General features: G+C 40.3%; 1 protein-coding gene across 4 annotated transcripts in view; it reads left to right on the plus strand.

Moving 5' to 3' along the window:
• Positions 1-13,406, plus strand: part of RNF130 (ring finger protein 130) — a 48,881-nt gene extending 35,475 nt beyond the window's left edge. The window contains exons 6-9 of one of the 4 annotated variants that reach the window (XM_074916110.1): positions 392-488; positions 1,533-1,737; positions 3,781-3,874; positions 6,834-6,985. In XM_074916110.1, the coding sequence (XP_074772211.1) occupies positions 392-488; positions 1,533-1,737; positions 3,781-3,874; positions 6,834-6,849 (412 nt within the window). In that variant the 3' untranslated portion in view covers positions 6,850-6,985. The other 3 variants (XM_074916107.1, XM_074916109.1, XM_074916111.1) reach the window with 3 other exon arrangements.
• Positions 13,407-16,202: the final 2,796 nt, after the last annotated feature.

The following is a 16,202-nucleotide window of genomic DNA, read 5'->3' on the forward strand; positions in this document are numbered from 1 at the left end:
GTTCTTCCTAACCAATTTATGGTCAGGTTCTACATAGAAATTGAGACAAGACTTTATACAAAGTTATGGTGGGGACTTTGTTACCATAGTTATTCTGCCCATGTGCATACTCATATCCACAATAAGGGGGGGGGGGGGGGGGGGGGAAGAAAAGTCTTCTTTTTAAGTGTTTCTTTCTAGCTGAACTATTAGTAAAGGGTGGCAACAATAAGTAAGAGTTACTGATTTTTTTTTTTCTTACTGCCATCAGCACAAAATATTGGCAATTCTAGAAGTTGTACTGCTGTCTTAATTTTAAAAGAAACTATTGAAAAGTTTGTTAAAGTAGTTCTTGTGGTGTAGTGTACAATAGAATTGTTTATGAAGTATTTATGTGCCTTGTCTGTTCTAGGCACGTTTTTCACAAAGCCTGTGTGGATCCATGGCTTAGCGAGCACTGTACGTGTCCAATGTGTAAACTGAACATTTTGAAGGCACTGGGAATTGTGGTAAGTTGCTCTGTTGTGAGCTCTTCTTCCTCTCATTTCTGAGACACAGGAGGAATAACTATAGGCGAGAAAGGGGAAAGGCTGTTCCAGTACCCTTATTCTAAAGTGTTTGAATTTTTTCACCAATTTCATTGCTGCTGGTAAAGCTGATTTGGTGGTGTTGTTCCTTTCCCTGGTTAGTCATTGAGAATATATTATTATATTTGCATTTATACCAATTTCTTATGTACTGGAAGTCTACTAGGTTCTGTATCATCTTCCTTTTTTTTAACTTACTTATTCTAACCCCTTTTTGTTAAATTTACTCTGTAAATCTCTAGTTCTTGTTGTGGTCTCCCACAGACACTCTTAAAATTGTTTACACGTTAGAAGTCATGCCCTAGCCAAAGCCAGTAAGTTTTCCTCAAGCAGCTCATAGTTTATGGGATCCCTGAGGGCTGCTTTTGTTGACCAGTTCACAAAGGGATAGAAGTGAAGAACCTCAAAGAGGATTTTTTTTATCTTTCCCTTATGAGGAAAAAATTATAAAGTGTGAGCAGTGCTCTTTTCAGAAGAAAGAAATAATGAACAAAGAGAAGAGCATATGAAGATACTGTCTAAAGCAGCTTTTGAATCAAGCCAGTGAGAATAATCAGGCCTCCATTTTTAGCTGTGTCAGTTGCAAATTTGCACATTTTGTAAGAAATAGTTGCAGATATATTGTTGTAGATGACCTGGTTTTGCAATTAATATCATACCTGGATTTTTAGAGGAAGATACAGTAGAATTGAGTGCATATTGTCATTGCTTACAGTGGTAAGCCATGTATAGGCATAGGCCTATACAAGCACATTTGAGTCCCTTTCTTGACTCTTAATGCTTTTTCCTCCACCTTTTTAAGGGTGTACTCAAGGAGTAACTTTGAATAGAACTTGGTAGTTCATGTGTTTCTCTTCTGTGTGATCTGAGGAGCCATAGCAGTGTGTATGTGTGTTTTTACTCAATTTATAGTTTTCTACATGTAGAATATTCACCTTTGCAATGTGGAATTGCTTCTTTTTCCAGCCAAATGTGCCATGTACAGATAATGTAGCCTTTGACATGGAAAGGCTCACCAGAGGCCAGCCAGCGAGCAGGCGGTCAGCACTCGGTGATTTTGCCAATGACAGCTCTCTCAGCCTGGAGCCCCTGCGCACCTCTGGGATGTCACAGCTTCCACAGGATGGAGAGCTAACGCCAAGGTCAGGAGAGATCAACATTGCTGTGACAAGTAAGTTTTCTTTGGCTTCCATACCGTTCTATGGTTTTCCTGGTCTGTGGCACTTGATCTGTAGCTCTGTGCTGCAGGGCCATGGTGAAAGATTTCCCTGCAGGGACAAAGGTGACCTCAGTGTCTCTGCAAGAGGAATACACTCCATATTCAAACCAATAACTCTAGGTACGACAGTGCCAACACTTTCATTATTAATGGTACATCCATTTCGATCTGCATGCAAAGAACAGTGGATGAACTGAAATGGCAATGAAATAACCCTCCTGAGTTTGGTAACCAGCAGGAGAAGCTGGATTGCCAAAACCATTATTTACCCTTTCAGAATACTGTACATGCAATAATTTATACAAATATAAATATTTTAGCTGATTACTATTTCTGCAGTCATTTTTTCCCCCTGAGAGAACATTACTACTGGAGTTCTCATGTCTCTTAGCAGATGGTTTTTCTTGCAAAAATTTGAATTAACAATATTGGATGTACCAACATTTGATTATTGTTCAGGTGTTTTATGACATCAGAAAACTGTTCCTGCACTGCTTGCAAGCTCTTATCCATAAGAACAGCATGGGAAATTTCCACTCACTGGATTTTACCTAGGGTTTTTAACGTATAATAGCACTGTAATGAATACAAAATGTGTGGAATTGCATCATTTTTTCCATATGCTGTACAGTCTCAATTTGATGCATGAATGGTTGTTTATCTGGCTGAATTGCAAAAATAGAATCTATGCGGTACAACAGTCAAATTTTCTCCTTGTATTTTGCCTATGTGCATCTATGATCTACATTTTGTACTTACTGTTTGCTACTGATATGAGGCAGTGTAACTGATGCAGCCCATTAAAGTGTTTCTTTAGGTACTGTAGCAAAGTAAATGTCTTATTAAAAAAATCTTATCTTCCGAAACACATAGTCTGTATCCAGGATTCCTGAGAAGGAAAAATCCACATCCAAAATCTAGATTCTTTACAAAGCCAGTAAATCACTTTGCCATGCAGTGTTCGACATCTGATTCATCTTATATTCAGCTCTATTGAACAGAGGGCAAATCTGTTGGTGTGCTGCTTTCCTTGTCATGGGTGGGAAAACTCTGTTGTTCGACTGAAACTTTTCACTACTTGGTTTTACAGAAGGTATTTTTTCCTGTCTGTTCCCAACTGTAGTACTGCTCTTGCACAGATGGGATGCCAGGGTAAAACAAGAAATAATCAGCAACAGTTCATTCTGACAGTGTTTATAAAATAAAGCTTTAGAAAAGGCTGTTCAAATGTTTGGATTTTATGGATGACACATGCGTTCTTTGATGCATGAGAGTTAAACCAAAAGCCCTATTCAACAAAAGTGTTTGTATTCCCAACTATTACTATGTGCCACATTGATCTTGAGGAGGGAGAAGAACTTTGAATAATGAACATTCTTTAATAGCCTTCTTTATACTACTGTTTTAATTGTGTATGTAATACTGTATGTATATACTAATGTTGCAATTATTTTTCCATGTTTTACTCCTGTCTATTGAATGGAAAAGTTATGTTTTACTGTTGAACAAGCTATCCTATTTTTATGGGTTTTTTTAAAGTAACACTAGCATTTATTCAGGAGGGAGGGGGCGAAGACACAAGTTAAGTGTGAAAGTATATTGGGTATGCTTATGTGAAGAGCTGCATCTCAGCAAATGTAAACCAACCCTGACAATCTTTTTTCTGACTTGGGGGCGGACAGAGTTTTCATTACATTTTTCCCTTGTTCCTGCATCTCACTTTACATTGTTAAGTAATCTTTCCTTATCACTAACCCTTGGGCTCAGCCAGGAAATACTGTTGTGCCATGCTTTTTTCCACACCTCTCTCCACTTCTTCTTTGCTAGCCTTCTCCAGTCAGTAACTCTGTGGCTAACCTTCTGCTTCACCTCCTGGTGCCAGTCATGGCTTAGAAGCCTCTTGCCTTCCGCCAGTGGTGTTTGAGGGAAATATTGGCATCGCTTTGACATAAGCCTTCTCCCACGAGTGATTTCCTCCCTTTCCTTTGTCAACAGAAGAATGGTTTATTATTGCCAGTTTTGGCCTCCTCAGTGCCCTTACACTCTGCTACATGATCATCAAAGCCACAGCTAGCTTGAATGCTAATGAGTAAGTAAATGTTTGGATGTTTCCATATATTTCTGGTGGGTGTGTGGTGTGGACAACATTGGGAACAAATGCCAGGAGAATAGAGAAGGGGGGAAATGCAGATTTCAAAGAATCAAATGTCTTTTCTGCTCTTCTCAAATGTAAATCTCTGTTAACAGTAGGTTCCAGGGTAACAGCTAAACTCCCTCTTAATTTATATTCAGCTTGATTGTCCAAGGAAATCTCCTTGCTAAGTGGAGACATGGAATGGGGAAAAGAGAGGATATTTATATTCAGTTTTTGATCAATGGTCTAGGTAAACATTAGATTTCTGCCATTAAAGCCACATGTTCAAAATTTGCCCGGCAGAGCCAAAAATAACTGCAGTCCTTTACCTTTCATAGTTTTCACCTCAATTTTGTAGTCAAATTTCAAATTTTTTTAAAAATTAAAAAACTGTATTCCTAGATGGCACAATTTCAGCTAAGAAGAAAGGTATTTAAAGGTAGAAAAATACCTTTTTAATCTTAGGAGAGGGAGAGCCGAAAGCAATGAATAACACTACTGTTTCTTCTCTCTCAAGTGAAGAGAGCAGAACAGCCTCCTAACCTCTCACTTTAGTATGCTTAAGAATTGCAATCAAAGGAGTGCTTAAAGACATCCACGCTTTCCTAATTTTTAGACACCCCCAGTGCCTCCCTTCAGGCAGGCTGGACAAGAAATGGCTCTAGCATGTGACTTTCAGTCTTTTTTTTATAGCTCTGTGTGTGGGCAAGTATAAATCTGTTCTGCAGATACATTAACTAGGTACATCTAGCTATTTTCATTTAGGAGTATGGAACATCTGGGCTCATGATATATATTTAATCATAATTTATTTATTTGAGAAGGGGAAGTGGCAACATCTTTCTTTGTCTCTGAATGTCTTGATGCAGCCGAGTTTCCATTAATATGTTGATCTTATCAAAACTGGGGTGAGAATCAAAGGTAGTCAGTCTCCTGTGCAGCCTGGAAATGTAGCTTTATAAACGTGATTTCTTTTTTTTTTTTTTTCCTTTTTTTGAGAGAGAGAGGAAAAAGTGCTTTTTTTTACGTCTCTTGCTGTCTGGAAGGTATAAGGTGTCTTTCTCAGTAAGATGGAAACATGTCTAATAGTGTCCAGTGTAAAATTAGAGGCAGTCTGAAGCTAATCTTCTTCAGGAGGGGCCATAATAAGTTCTTAGAGGTTTTGGTCACCAGGGACCTTTGATTTACCACTAATTTGCAAATTTTCCTTTCCTCCTCTTTTCAGATGCTAATTCCAAAAGGGCTTAATGAAGAAAAGTTTTAGAACTTCAAATAGCCCTATCAAATTTCCTGATTTTTTTTCTTTTTTTCTTTTTTTTCATTTGTCAGAACTTTGAAATTGCAACTATCAGTCAGGAACTTGGCAGCATAGCTGTAGCTGAACATAGTTAATCTGCACTGAAAAGTAGCTTGGGAGAGCATGAAGGAAGATGAGCTGTGAAACAGGAATGTCTGCATTTCTGGGTATTGCCACATCATTGGGAAGAAGACAAAGGCACTGTAGCCCCGTGTAGTATCATCCAGATGTGGGCACTGATAGCAGTTGCATTTCTGCCTTGTCTTGCAACTCGTCATTTTGTTGTCTTTTGCTCTGTCAGATCTGAGTCTATTTTTACTGGAAGGGCAAGCTTCTTCACACTGGCAGAGTTAGTAGGGCCTCCAGCGAAGTGTTTTCACAGTGATGTTCCCTTGGTACAAACAAAGGGCATGCTGATGTAGGGAGAGCTCCTTTCCCCGGTGATAGGAATGAAAATGCAAGCATATACAAGTGTATATTTCGAGGCAGACTTAAAACTAGCAACCACAGAAACCAGAGCTGTCAAAAATCACTTATTTATGTAACTGAGGTATCTACCTGTAGCCTTTAACCTCAGCAGCTTTTTGGCTGAATCCTTTGGGATCTAAGCAGCCTCCACAAGTCCTGCTAGGTTGGGCTACTCATTTTAGACATTTTTAAAATGTCTGTGTATGAGACTAATACTTAGATTTGGTGTTTCACTGACACCTTATGTTCCCCAGTGCCAGACAAAGCATTTCCTGTGCTAAATACGACGCCAAATACATGGCACCTCCCTCTCACTGCAATTTCCAATAAATGTCAAGAGCATACCTGCTTTTTATGCTGTTCTCCATATAAAAAGCAATGCTGGCACCCTCTACATTTGTTACGGTAGTGTTTCAAGAGGAAGCTGAGGGGTTTTTGTTATCAGAAAACAACAGTAGTAAGAATGAGGCCATGTAATACACTGATGCAAGTAAAAGTTGACAAATATTTTACATTAAAACTCACCTTAAAACATGTCCTGTTCTTTTTTTTTCATGTCCTTCCCACAGCTTAAACATATTTTAGAGCAGTAGTTCTGGAGTTATGTATATCTACCTATCTAACTGTGTATATATATGTTTATGTGTATATATATATATACACACACACATTTTAATAGTTCCAGATAAAAGTAAACACTGTCTAAGAGGTAAGGAACCAAGCTGCTTTCTTTTGGTCTTAGAATATTCGTGCACTATTACCATTAAATGATTTAGGTAGTGAGTTAAAGGAACTGAAGAAAGCACATCTTGCTTTGCTTCTTAGGGAACGGTCAGAAATTACTCTATAACTCTGTTCTAAAATCCAGAAAGCCCAGATGTTGTAAAACACCACTTAAAGAAAGTTTTCAGCAGCAGATGGAGTTTCCTCAAAAGTTTAGAAGTGTTCAAACCTCTGGCTGTCCTCTCTGTTTTACTGGGTCCTGTAAGAATGATGTAAGGAGTACAGACCTCTTTTCATGCTCTGGTGTTGTATAATTAGTCATTTCTTGCTAACTTGCTTTCACAGGATTTTTTTTTTTTTTTTTCTGGTATTGGCAGTATTAACTCTAATATAAATATTTTGTTTCTTTTTTTTTCTGCCCCACAGAGCAGAATGGTATTGAAGAAGCGCTTTTCGGCCAATTGCCTTGGAGAGAGACACCTATTTTTATGCATCATTTATCGATCATGCAGCACAAGCAATTATTTAGTACATTCTATTTTTTCATAAAATTTGCTGATGCCAAAGCTTTGTATTAAGGAAAAAGTGAAGAAATAAAAAAACCCTTTAATTATGAAATCTTAATTTGTGATGATTTTATTTTTCCTGGACTTTCTGTGTTAGTACTTAAGTCTGACAGCCTTTTGTAAATTTTATAAGATGCTATATTTCCTTTGAATTATTTCATCTTTGCAGATCTGTATTCTTCCATTTGGAGACATGCAAGCTGACAAGTGGAAATTTCACACAGTGCTGTTCTTATGATGCCACCCAGCACTGGAACAACTAACAAGAGTATTATTAGCAATTGCTCCATACCAACTTGTTGGGGGAAAAAACCTGGGCGAAGCATTCTAGTATATAACAGGCTAACCTTGGCTCCAGCTGAGAAGTAATTTGAAATAAGAATATTTTCTCCGTTTCTTCTCCCGTAACACTCCTGTGTCACAGTGAGATGATTGCAGTGTGATTTTTGTCTTCAGGTCAGGCATTGCTGAAGGTTTGCAACACTCCGTTCTCCACATGCAAATCGTAAACCTTTTCTGTCTTTTGCTTTCACCCCACCCTTCTTTCTGCTCAAAATGAAACTACTCTAAACCACTTCTTTCTTCCTAACACCAAGTGAAAAGATCGCGTTTTTCCCCACTGTCACCTGTGACTTCCTTTCATATTAGCGACGGGTTAGTTTTTGTTCTAATTCAGATCACGAAAGATTGATAATGGTCTTCACTGTAACGTGGAAACTCTACAGAAACATGTCCCTTCTTGCCATGGCGTTTTTACTGGTGAGGAGGCAGAGGGAAAACATCTCTCATTGCTGTCCTCACTCAGGCTGTTTCATGCAAGTTTACTTATGCAAGCAGTGTATGAGTAATTTCACAACAGTCAGTTAAAACATGCGGCTCTGATTTGCAGCCAAATGCTAATGCTTGGGCTAATGAGATGGGTAAAAGAGGGTAACAAATTGGTAAGGAAAACATAATTGATAGAAGTTAAAACCTACTTTATGCTTGGTTGTTTTTTGTTTTGTTGCTCTCATATCAAGATGTAGACATTTGAAACTTAATGCTTTCTAATTTAATTAAATGAACAGAAAGAACCAATTTTACTGTAAGATTCAATTTTTTTATGTACTGGGAAATAGAGGATTTAATTTAATTTTATTTTTATGTATAGGCACTTTTAGAACTTAGGAACACAGCCAGAGTCTACATTAAAATAGTTTCTTAATTCTTATCTGTCCAGCAGGCTTCAGCTGAGAAGGCAGCTTTTATAATAATAAATGAAGGATGTGATATCTTCAGTACATCTAATAGAATTATTTTTCAGTGTGTCCTTGTGAAATTTTGCAAGAAACATGAAAACAATCAATAGAACAGTAAGTGCATTTTGAAAGACTGGAAAACCCCATTGGACTTACTCATGAAGAGAAAAAAACCTCAAACATACTGTCTCCTTGTAAAATACAGTGTCAACTGAGCATTGTTGGCAAAAATGGAGGAATGTGGTTAGAGCGTGATTTAGGGTACAGGCAATGAAACGAAAAGGTGGTTTTCTTTTTTTTTTTTCCACCCATCTCTCAACAGCAGTAGTAAAATGGATAAGTTTGTGCTGGTCTCCTGAAACAAAAATCCTTAAGTGCTTTTTAATGTTGTCAGGAGGGATGCACAGGGACAGCCTGAGCAGCGTGATGACCCAGATGCAAAAGGCACCACAAACAGTTCCAGTTCATGTTTCTTCTACAGAACAGCAGCAGAAGGAGAAGTTGAGTGATACTGGGAGCAAAATGGCTGACAGGGCTTCTAGCACATTTCTCTCTGCAGAGGAATTAAATAACCCAGGGCCATATTTTTTAATCTTTCTTTTAAGCCACTAGCAATTGTCTCAATAAAATGTTAACAAAAATACAGACGGTATCTGCTAGGTTAATTACAGGTCAGGCTACTAATGTTAAGTTTATCCTGTTAATGAAATAAATGTATTTAAAGATGGACTCTGCACCATCCTGGAAACTCATTTTTTTTTTACTCTGGTTAGACACAAGAAGGAAATTCCGAAAGTGTTTTTGCTTGCTGTGCTTTTAGATATCCACACATAAAAGATGAGTAATGTTACTCTCAAGTGTGTAATTATAATAGAGGAAAGAAGAGCTCTTCCCTCTTTCCAGATGTTACAAAGATGTCAGGACTGGGCTGACAGAAGGGTATAATAAGATGCAGTTCAAGAGGGAGTAGCAGTACCTTGCTGAACAGCTGGCTTCGAGGAAAGGATACTTTATGAAATAACCCTGCTCTGTTGCTCCTTAACTGAGAGGGTGTCTAAAACATTGTCTGAGGTAGGGAGTGCTCCGATTGGATTTCCACATTGTGCTGGAGGAGCTGTGGAGGGACTGCAACTTGTGGCAGAAGATGGCCCTGAGCAGTGTCTGAGGGCATGAAAATACTTTCAGATAGAAAGGGAACACCGGGTGGTACTTACTCCTGATGCACCTGCAATGCTGTGTCTCTTGAATTTTTGGCTTTGGTGTTGTGCCCACTTCTGTAGCATCTTATGGTAGGTATAAAGATCAGTTCCAGGGTAGTATGTTTTATTTTCAGACTCAATACAAGTTATCTGAGAAGTTCTTTGTGAGTATATAATGAAGAATAGTGGCAGAGAGCACTGAAGGATGCGTTGCCATGTATTAAAACTGAATGCAGACTTCCCATTTGTTTTCCATACCTAAGGGATAAATCTTGATCTTTCTTGGTAAGTGCAAAATAGGAAGAACAGATTCATAGCCTGAATTTGGAACCGTGGATGTTTCTACTTGTCCTTAAAATACATGTATTCAGTAAATTTATCAACTGGACTGATGCCACATTTTTAAACAAACACTAGCAATTTTCTGCATTAAGATGAGCGTAGCTGGGTTACTGCGCCCTTCTGACTCTGTTTCTCTAGCCATAAGTTGTGGGCAATGATACCAACCTGGTTATTACAGCACCTGAAGATCAAGGGTTGAAAAGCACTGAGCAGCAGCCCTTCAGCACTGGGCAGGCTGTGCTGAATGGTAGAGGAGAGAGACATTTAGGAAAAGAATGAATGATGTGTCCCAAAAGTGGTATGAAAGCCAAGAGATTTGTCTCTTTATGAAAACATGCAGCCTCCCTGGAAGTGGGTGGCTTAAATTTCTTTTGCCAAGAAACAAGAAAACATCACAGTAAAGAATTTTAGAGGTGTTAGATATACAGTGCCTTTTTCCAGATTAATTTAAAATATTTGTTGTCAGATGACCTGTCTGCCTGTTGATTAAATCTCTCCCTTGAATCTGCTAGAGTGGAAGTCTGGGTGCACACAGAGGAAATGACAGCCTAGGCTGTCTGCTTCCTAATCCCTTGTTTGATTTTTGTGTAATAAAAACAAAAGCAACACCAAGCTTTTAGAATCCCCTTTGTTTCGTTTCAGCATTGGCTGCTCAGTATGTAACATTTCAGTGGGTGAAGGAAAGGGAGATGAAACATCCAATATCCATGGCTTATTTCAACTGTAAACTGAGACTCGGTCATCAAAAATTAATGAACCTGACCCGTAACACGTTTCAAGAAGAATCTTGAAATCAGTTTTATCTGGTATAATTTCAGAGTAGAGTTCAGTTTTTTGTTGTTTGAAGACTGACTCTGATCAGCTGGAAGTCATAGTTCCAAGTTTATGTTCCCTCAAAAACTCAACCTTTTTAACATTTTGTTTCGTTTTTTTTATTTTAAGCATTGCTCGGTTTTAGAAACCTGTGACTTTGGGGGAGGTTTCAGATGTGTAAAGGATGTTCGTTATCTCTTACTGACTGCGTCTGCAAAGTATATTCCAACACAGTACGCTTCTTCCAAATACCTGGATATATGCTCCTGGCATAATGAGCAATTCACTCCTGTGCAATGTAGCTACTAAATATACTCTTGTTTCAGTTAACCACAAGATCAAAAATAAATTGATTTGCTTATGGGAACTTCCCCTTCTCAGTGCGGATGGTGGAGTGAGCCTGTGTACTGGCTTTTGGTGGTAAAGGAGTGGTTTGGAGGGGGTTTAGGGAACTGGCAGCAGATACATTGCCCCGCTTCAGTCTGCTGCTGTTCTTAACAAGGATTCGACCCGGGCACACAATTGCTGTGCAGTTTGTTGCAAATCAGGATGACAGCTTGCTGTCACAGCTTGCAAAATGAGTTTGCATGGAGCCTGTTTACAGTGTCCCTGGCTCTTCCAGCCAGTGCTGTTATGAGGCCTCTGCTTTGAGAAGTGCAGAATTCATATTTGCTTTTGCTCTTTCAACAATTTTATGCATTTGATTATAACTCTTGCTTTTTCTTTTTAATCCTGATAAGGACTTCTTTGTTTTTCATTTCTGAGTCTCTGTCTTTTGGGTGAGTTGAGAAGGAGAAAAGGTGTTTGGGACAATAGCAGCTGAATTCTTTTTCCCTCATATCTTTTGTAAGCTCTTTATTTCAGAAGGGCATAGGCTGGAGTCAAAATCTGGCAAAGAAAAGGGGATTTAAGCACCTAAATTGTGCCAGGGCTAAAACTGCAATCCCCTAAGCATCTTGCTCCACTGATGCCTGAAACTGGAGGCACCTTGGTTTGCTGAGTGCCTTCTTGATGAACTTGGAAGCTTTTCAGTTGCCTCTGATTTGGCTCACGTAGCTGCCTAGCATATTGTAATCTAAGCAGCCTTGCTCCCAGCTAATCCCCCCTGGGATCGATAAACCCAGTAATGAAACGTTTTGGCGAAGGGCCTGATCTGATAGATGCTTTCAGAGAGAACCGTTTGTACAGCAGTAGGGCTGGGCTCCTTGCAAAATACATCTGTGGGTTTAGAGAGCCACAGAAACGCCAGGCCACAGAGGAAAAAAATTAACTTCCATTCCCTGCTCTGTCAACAGCCACTTGGTGCTTGTTTCAGGTATCGCCAGTGTTGGAGAAGAGGGTTGGATCTTCTTTGGTTCTGCGTAAGGAAATACGTAGGTGCCTGCTTCTAGAAGGTGGGCTGGGTAGATGGTGGTTGCTGAGCTCTGGAGAAGGTCAGGCTTTCAGCAGCATCAGTTGGATGATCCTCAGTGACCTCCTTGCTCAGTCTTCTCATTCCTTCACCTCCGTGCCAGAGTGCTTTGTGCTGGTGCACGGCATGGGGAACTGGGCACCAACCAAAGGTGTCTGGGTTTCTCAAGGAAGCACGTGCCTGCTTTACAAGGCTGTAAATCAACAGCGAGCGCTGAGTGCGAAACTCCAGCCTGCCCCAGCCTTGCTCAGACTTGACCTGTTTTATCTGAAAGAACCATTTGAGGTGGGATTGTTCATGCATATGGAAAGCAGTTACTTTGAACTGGCAGGGGAGCACACAAATGGAGGTGAACTGTTTCATATGGCTGTTACTGGTTTGCGTTAAAGGGTGGCTACTGACATGCATGCTGTGTTTGTGGTCGACACCTGTGTACGAGGATGCTTTACTCAGCTCTTGCGTTGTTCACATGTGTTCTTAATGAGGTTTTGTTCTACCTCTTGTAGGCAGTCACTTCTTTCATCGTAACTCTCTGTCCCCTCGAAGCCTGGTCTACGAGAGCGAGTTCTCAACCATCGAGCCTGCCTTGGACATGTATGACGAGAACAAAACCTGAAAGGAATCCATGCTCCTTCCTGGCCCTTTTTCCGTTTTTTTCATTTCTCATTCCTATTGTTGTGTACTCTTTCCATGGATCTCCTTTGTCTGAAGAAGAGCTGCTTTTTCCAGAACACGAACCCGCCTTCTCGATTGCAAAGACGAAGACCAGCTGTGGTGGTTTCTGAGGGTGGCATCTTTGAGCTGACAAAGAGTTGTGCGCAAGCAAGATTGTCTGATGGAAATTGCTGAGTAACAGCATGGGGAGCTGTGTCGGTCCAGCCGTGGCGATGCAGAAGAGGTTTTACGGTGGTCCTAAGAATTTGTGTTGTACTGCAAATGCGTCTCTTACGTAGGCGTCTGCTGTTTCCAGTTTTTTAATTGTCCAGGTGGTTGGGCAATGTCAGAAAGGGAACTGGTTGTAGAGGAGATGGCCAGTGACTGGTAAAAGCACTCTTATATCTCGGTCAATCCATAACCTTACTGTGAAATAGCCCCTTCTGAAAGGGACCTTTATAAGTGCATTGAGTTTCCTACAACCCACGTAACCCCGGACAATAGCAAAACCAGTCTGACATTAAAGCTGCAGCGAGGACCTGCATTTGCAGAAATTTCAAGGAACTTGATGCTTGGATTTTTTCTCCAATGTGATGGAAGCAGGAGAAAAATGGTCTACACAGAATATACTTTTGGTCCTTCCGTGTGCTCAAGTCAAGTGAGTCTCTTTCTATAGAGAAGACAGTCACGGAACCAGCACTTGATCTACCTGAAAACCATTAGACTTTTTGAAATATGCAGGAATCTAATTAGCTTTCTTTCTCACTTAACTTTTTCTTTGGGGGGGGGGTGGGGTGGGGTGTTTAAAAGATCCACTGAATTTTTCACTGAGGTTTTTTAAAAGCCAGCATGTTGGCATTACACAGAGAAGAAAAGAGGTAAGCTTTATATCCCATTCTCCCACTGAGATCTGCAACAGTTAAATAACAAACATGTTCTCTAAGCTGCGCCCTTTCCTACTGACATCAATAATGGGAATGTAGAAGGCAGAAGAAGAAAGGAAAGCAGCAACCGCTTGGACACGCTGCAGGAAGAATCAGTTTTACCGGCGTGTGACAAAAGCGGTGGAGAAATGAATATTGTTTGCAAGCTTCTGAAAGAGTAATGCAGAAATGGAGAGTGAGAGAGGAACCTCCGGAGTTAAGTTGTCCACAGCGTTCCTCAAATGATCAGATGTGGAGGAGCGATCGCTTCTGCTCCACCTTTTCCTACCAGACAATGCATAGGTGTTTAATGAATGTTTGGATTTTTCTCCATTGCAGTCTAAGTTACTGTAGGTGTAGAAACGCATTTGTGTCCTTGTAATGTGAAACAAACCTTCGCCCTCTGTATAGGAATCTTGAGAAATCAGTTAAGCCAAAAAGAAAGGTAAGACATACCCTGCCACGCTTTAATTTCATCTGCTTTTGCTACAAATGGGGGAATTTACTCTCCTTTATTATGTTTTTTAATTGTATAGCAGTCTGCTTGACATATATTCTTACCTGAAGTGTGGTTCAGCTGTGTCTCTAACACGGATGTTTAAGAGAAAAAGAAAAACCCAGCTCTGTAAAATGAGGAAATGATCCTCCTTGCCGAGCGTGCTTTGACTTTTGTTGCTGTGCATCAGCTTTATTTAATCTGATAATTCAAGAGTGGGTGGTGTGAAGTGTAGGGAGGTTTTTCTCATAATACCCACATTTATATTTACCAAATGCACTTTTATTGTCATTCAGCTCACTCTAGAAATATGCTTAAACCCCAAACTTTTTAAGAGCACAATTTTAACACCCACTTTCTCCTACAAAGCAGAAGTGAAGGTCACAGAAAATGCCCGCCGGTGGCTTGAGCGGCAGCAGGTCATGGTCAGCATCCTTCATCTCCTTGCAGATGTACAAAGCGGGGCAGCCTCTGAGAGCACTGACAAGCCCAGGCAGAGCTCCCAACCCCAGCCTGGCTGAGCTGTGCTCAGGCCCATGCAGGGCTCGGGGGCGGCAGAAGGGTGGCTGATTGAGCAACCCCTGTTTTCGTAATTACATCTGCCAGATCACAGCAGGCAGACACGTGAGAGCGGGGGCCTTCCGAAAACAAACGCCTGAGAGAAAAATCTCCATCTCTCAAGGATGTTGTAGGGCTTGTTTTTATCCGTAGTGGCCAGTCAGGTTACAATAAACCGACAAACGTGGGTGTTCATGGTTAAATACAAAAATGTCAGGGTGTCTCCAACAAGCCGGTGACAGCCTGCCCTGTGTTGCAAGCCCCAGCCACCGGCACCACGGCGAAAGTGTGAGCTCGGTGCAGAGCCCTGCCAGCAGGGTTTGGGGTAGGAGAACCCATTGTAGTGCTGTGTGGGGCGTGGATGCCCCTTCTTGTAGGGGCTGTCTCAGCCCGACGCAGGGATTTGCCCCAAGGCCAGTGGGAAAGTCACAGGGGCACGGTTTTGGCACAAAACCAAAACTGATGGTTTCTCAGCTCCAGCTGAGACCATTTGCACCAGCTGTACAGAAAAACTAGAAAAGGCATGGAAATTAGAAAGTACAAAGCCCCCAAAGACAAAAGAATAAATACTGTCAACTGTATTTTGTTAAATCTCCTTATTTTTAATCTACCATCTTGGTTTTAAGCAGTGGGAGGGAAGATTTGCCTCTGTGGAGATCAGGGTCTTGGCATAGTGATATAAAAATGGATTTCTGCTGTAGCATCTTGGATGAGGGAGCTGACGATTATAATTGACATCCTGGATTTGGAAAATCTTGCAACACTGGAAAAGTTAAAAGCTAGTTCAGAGAATTGATCCCTACATGCATGCTGGGACGTGCTGTAGCAGGCGTTCTTCTACTTAGTCATACTTAGGATGGGGAGGAGGCACCACAGCAACATGAGTGATTTTTCTACGCTGTGCTGGTAAGTTTGAGGTTTTCCTTTTAGTATTAATCAGTATATTAAAAAAAGCTTGATGAGCATCGTTGTTCTTGTTCTGCTGCAGTGGTGCTGTGTATGGTTGAGTCATTTCATAGAAGTAAAATATACTGCAATCTACCAAGAACTGTAAGTGCCAGTAACTTGGAAAATCATTTTTAAGGTTAAAAAAAAAAAAAAGTGCTTTTTAACAGGTTCATTAATTTTATTACTCCTACATATAAAAAAAAGCTTTACCTCCAAGTGTTTCCCTAAACTACTTAAACCCTAGCACTTCATCTTCTCTTTCCCAGCCTCCTGTTGTATGAAGGTTTTGCATGTTCCCGTAAGACATTTGTACAATCAAGGTTTGCTTGTGTTCTTAGAGGATAATTGCCAGTAAAAAAAACATACTGTAAGTGTGCTTTTTACCTATAATACTAACATAAAGTATTAAATTTGAAGCATGTTAAAATTTACTTAACGACACTCATGATCACTCCCTCCAGTCAGCTCATGTGTTAGTATCTGTTTGCACTGTCCCCTTGCTTCTAGGATGCTTGCCTTGGCACCTGAGGATGCTATAGGAATAGACAGATATCTGACATAAGCCAAAGAAAGACCAAAAATAGTTAAATAAATGTGGTTAGGACTACGTTATGAGATTCTTACACATCTTCTGTTTTCTTTAAATG

The sequence above is a fragment of the Athene noctua genome, chromosome 12, assembly GCF_965140245.1.
Source record: "Athene noctua chromosome 12, bAthNoc1.hap1.1, whole genome shotgun sequence".
NCBI classification, from domain to species: Eukaryota; Metazoa; Chordata; class Aves; order Strigiformes; family Strigidae; genus Athene; species Athene noctua.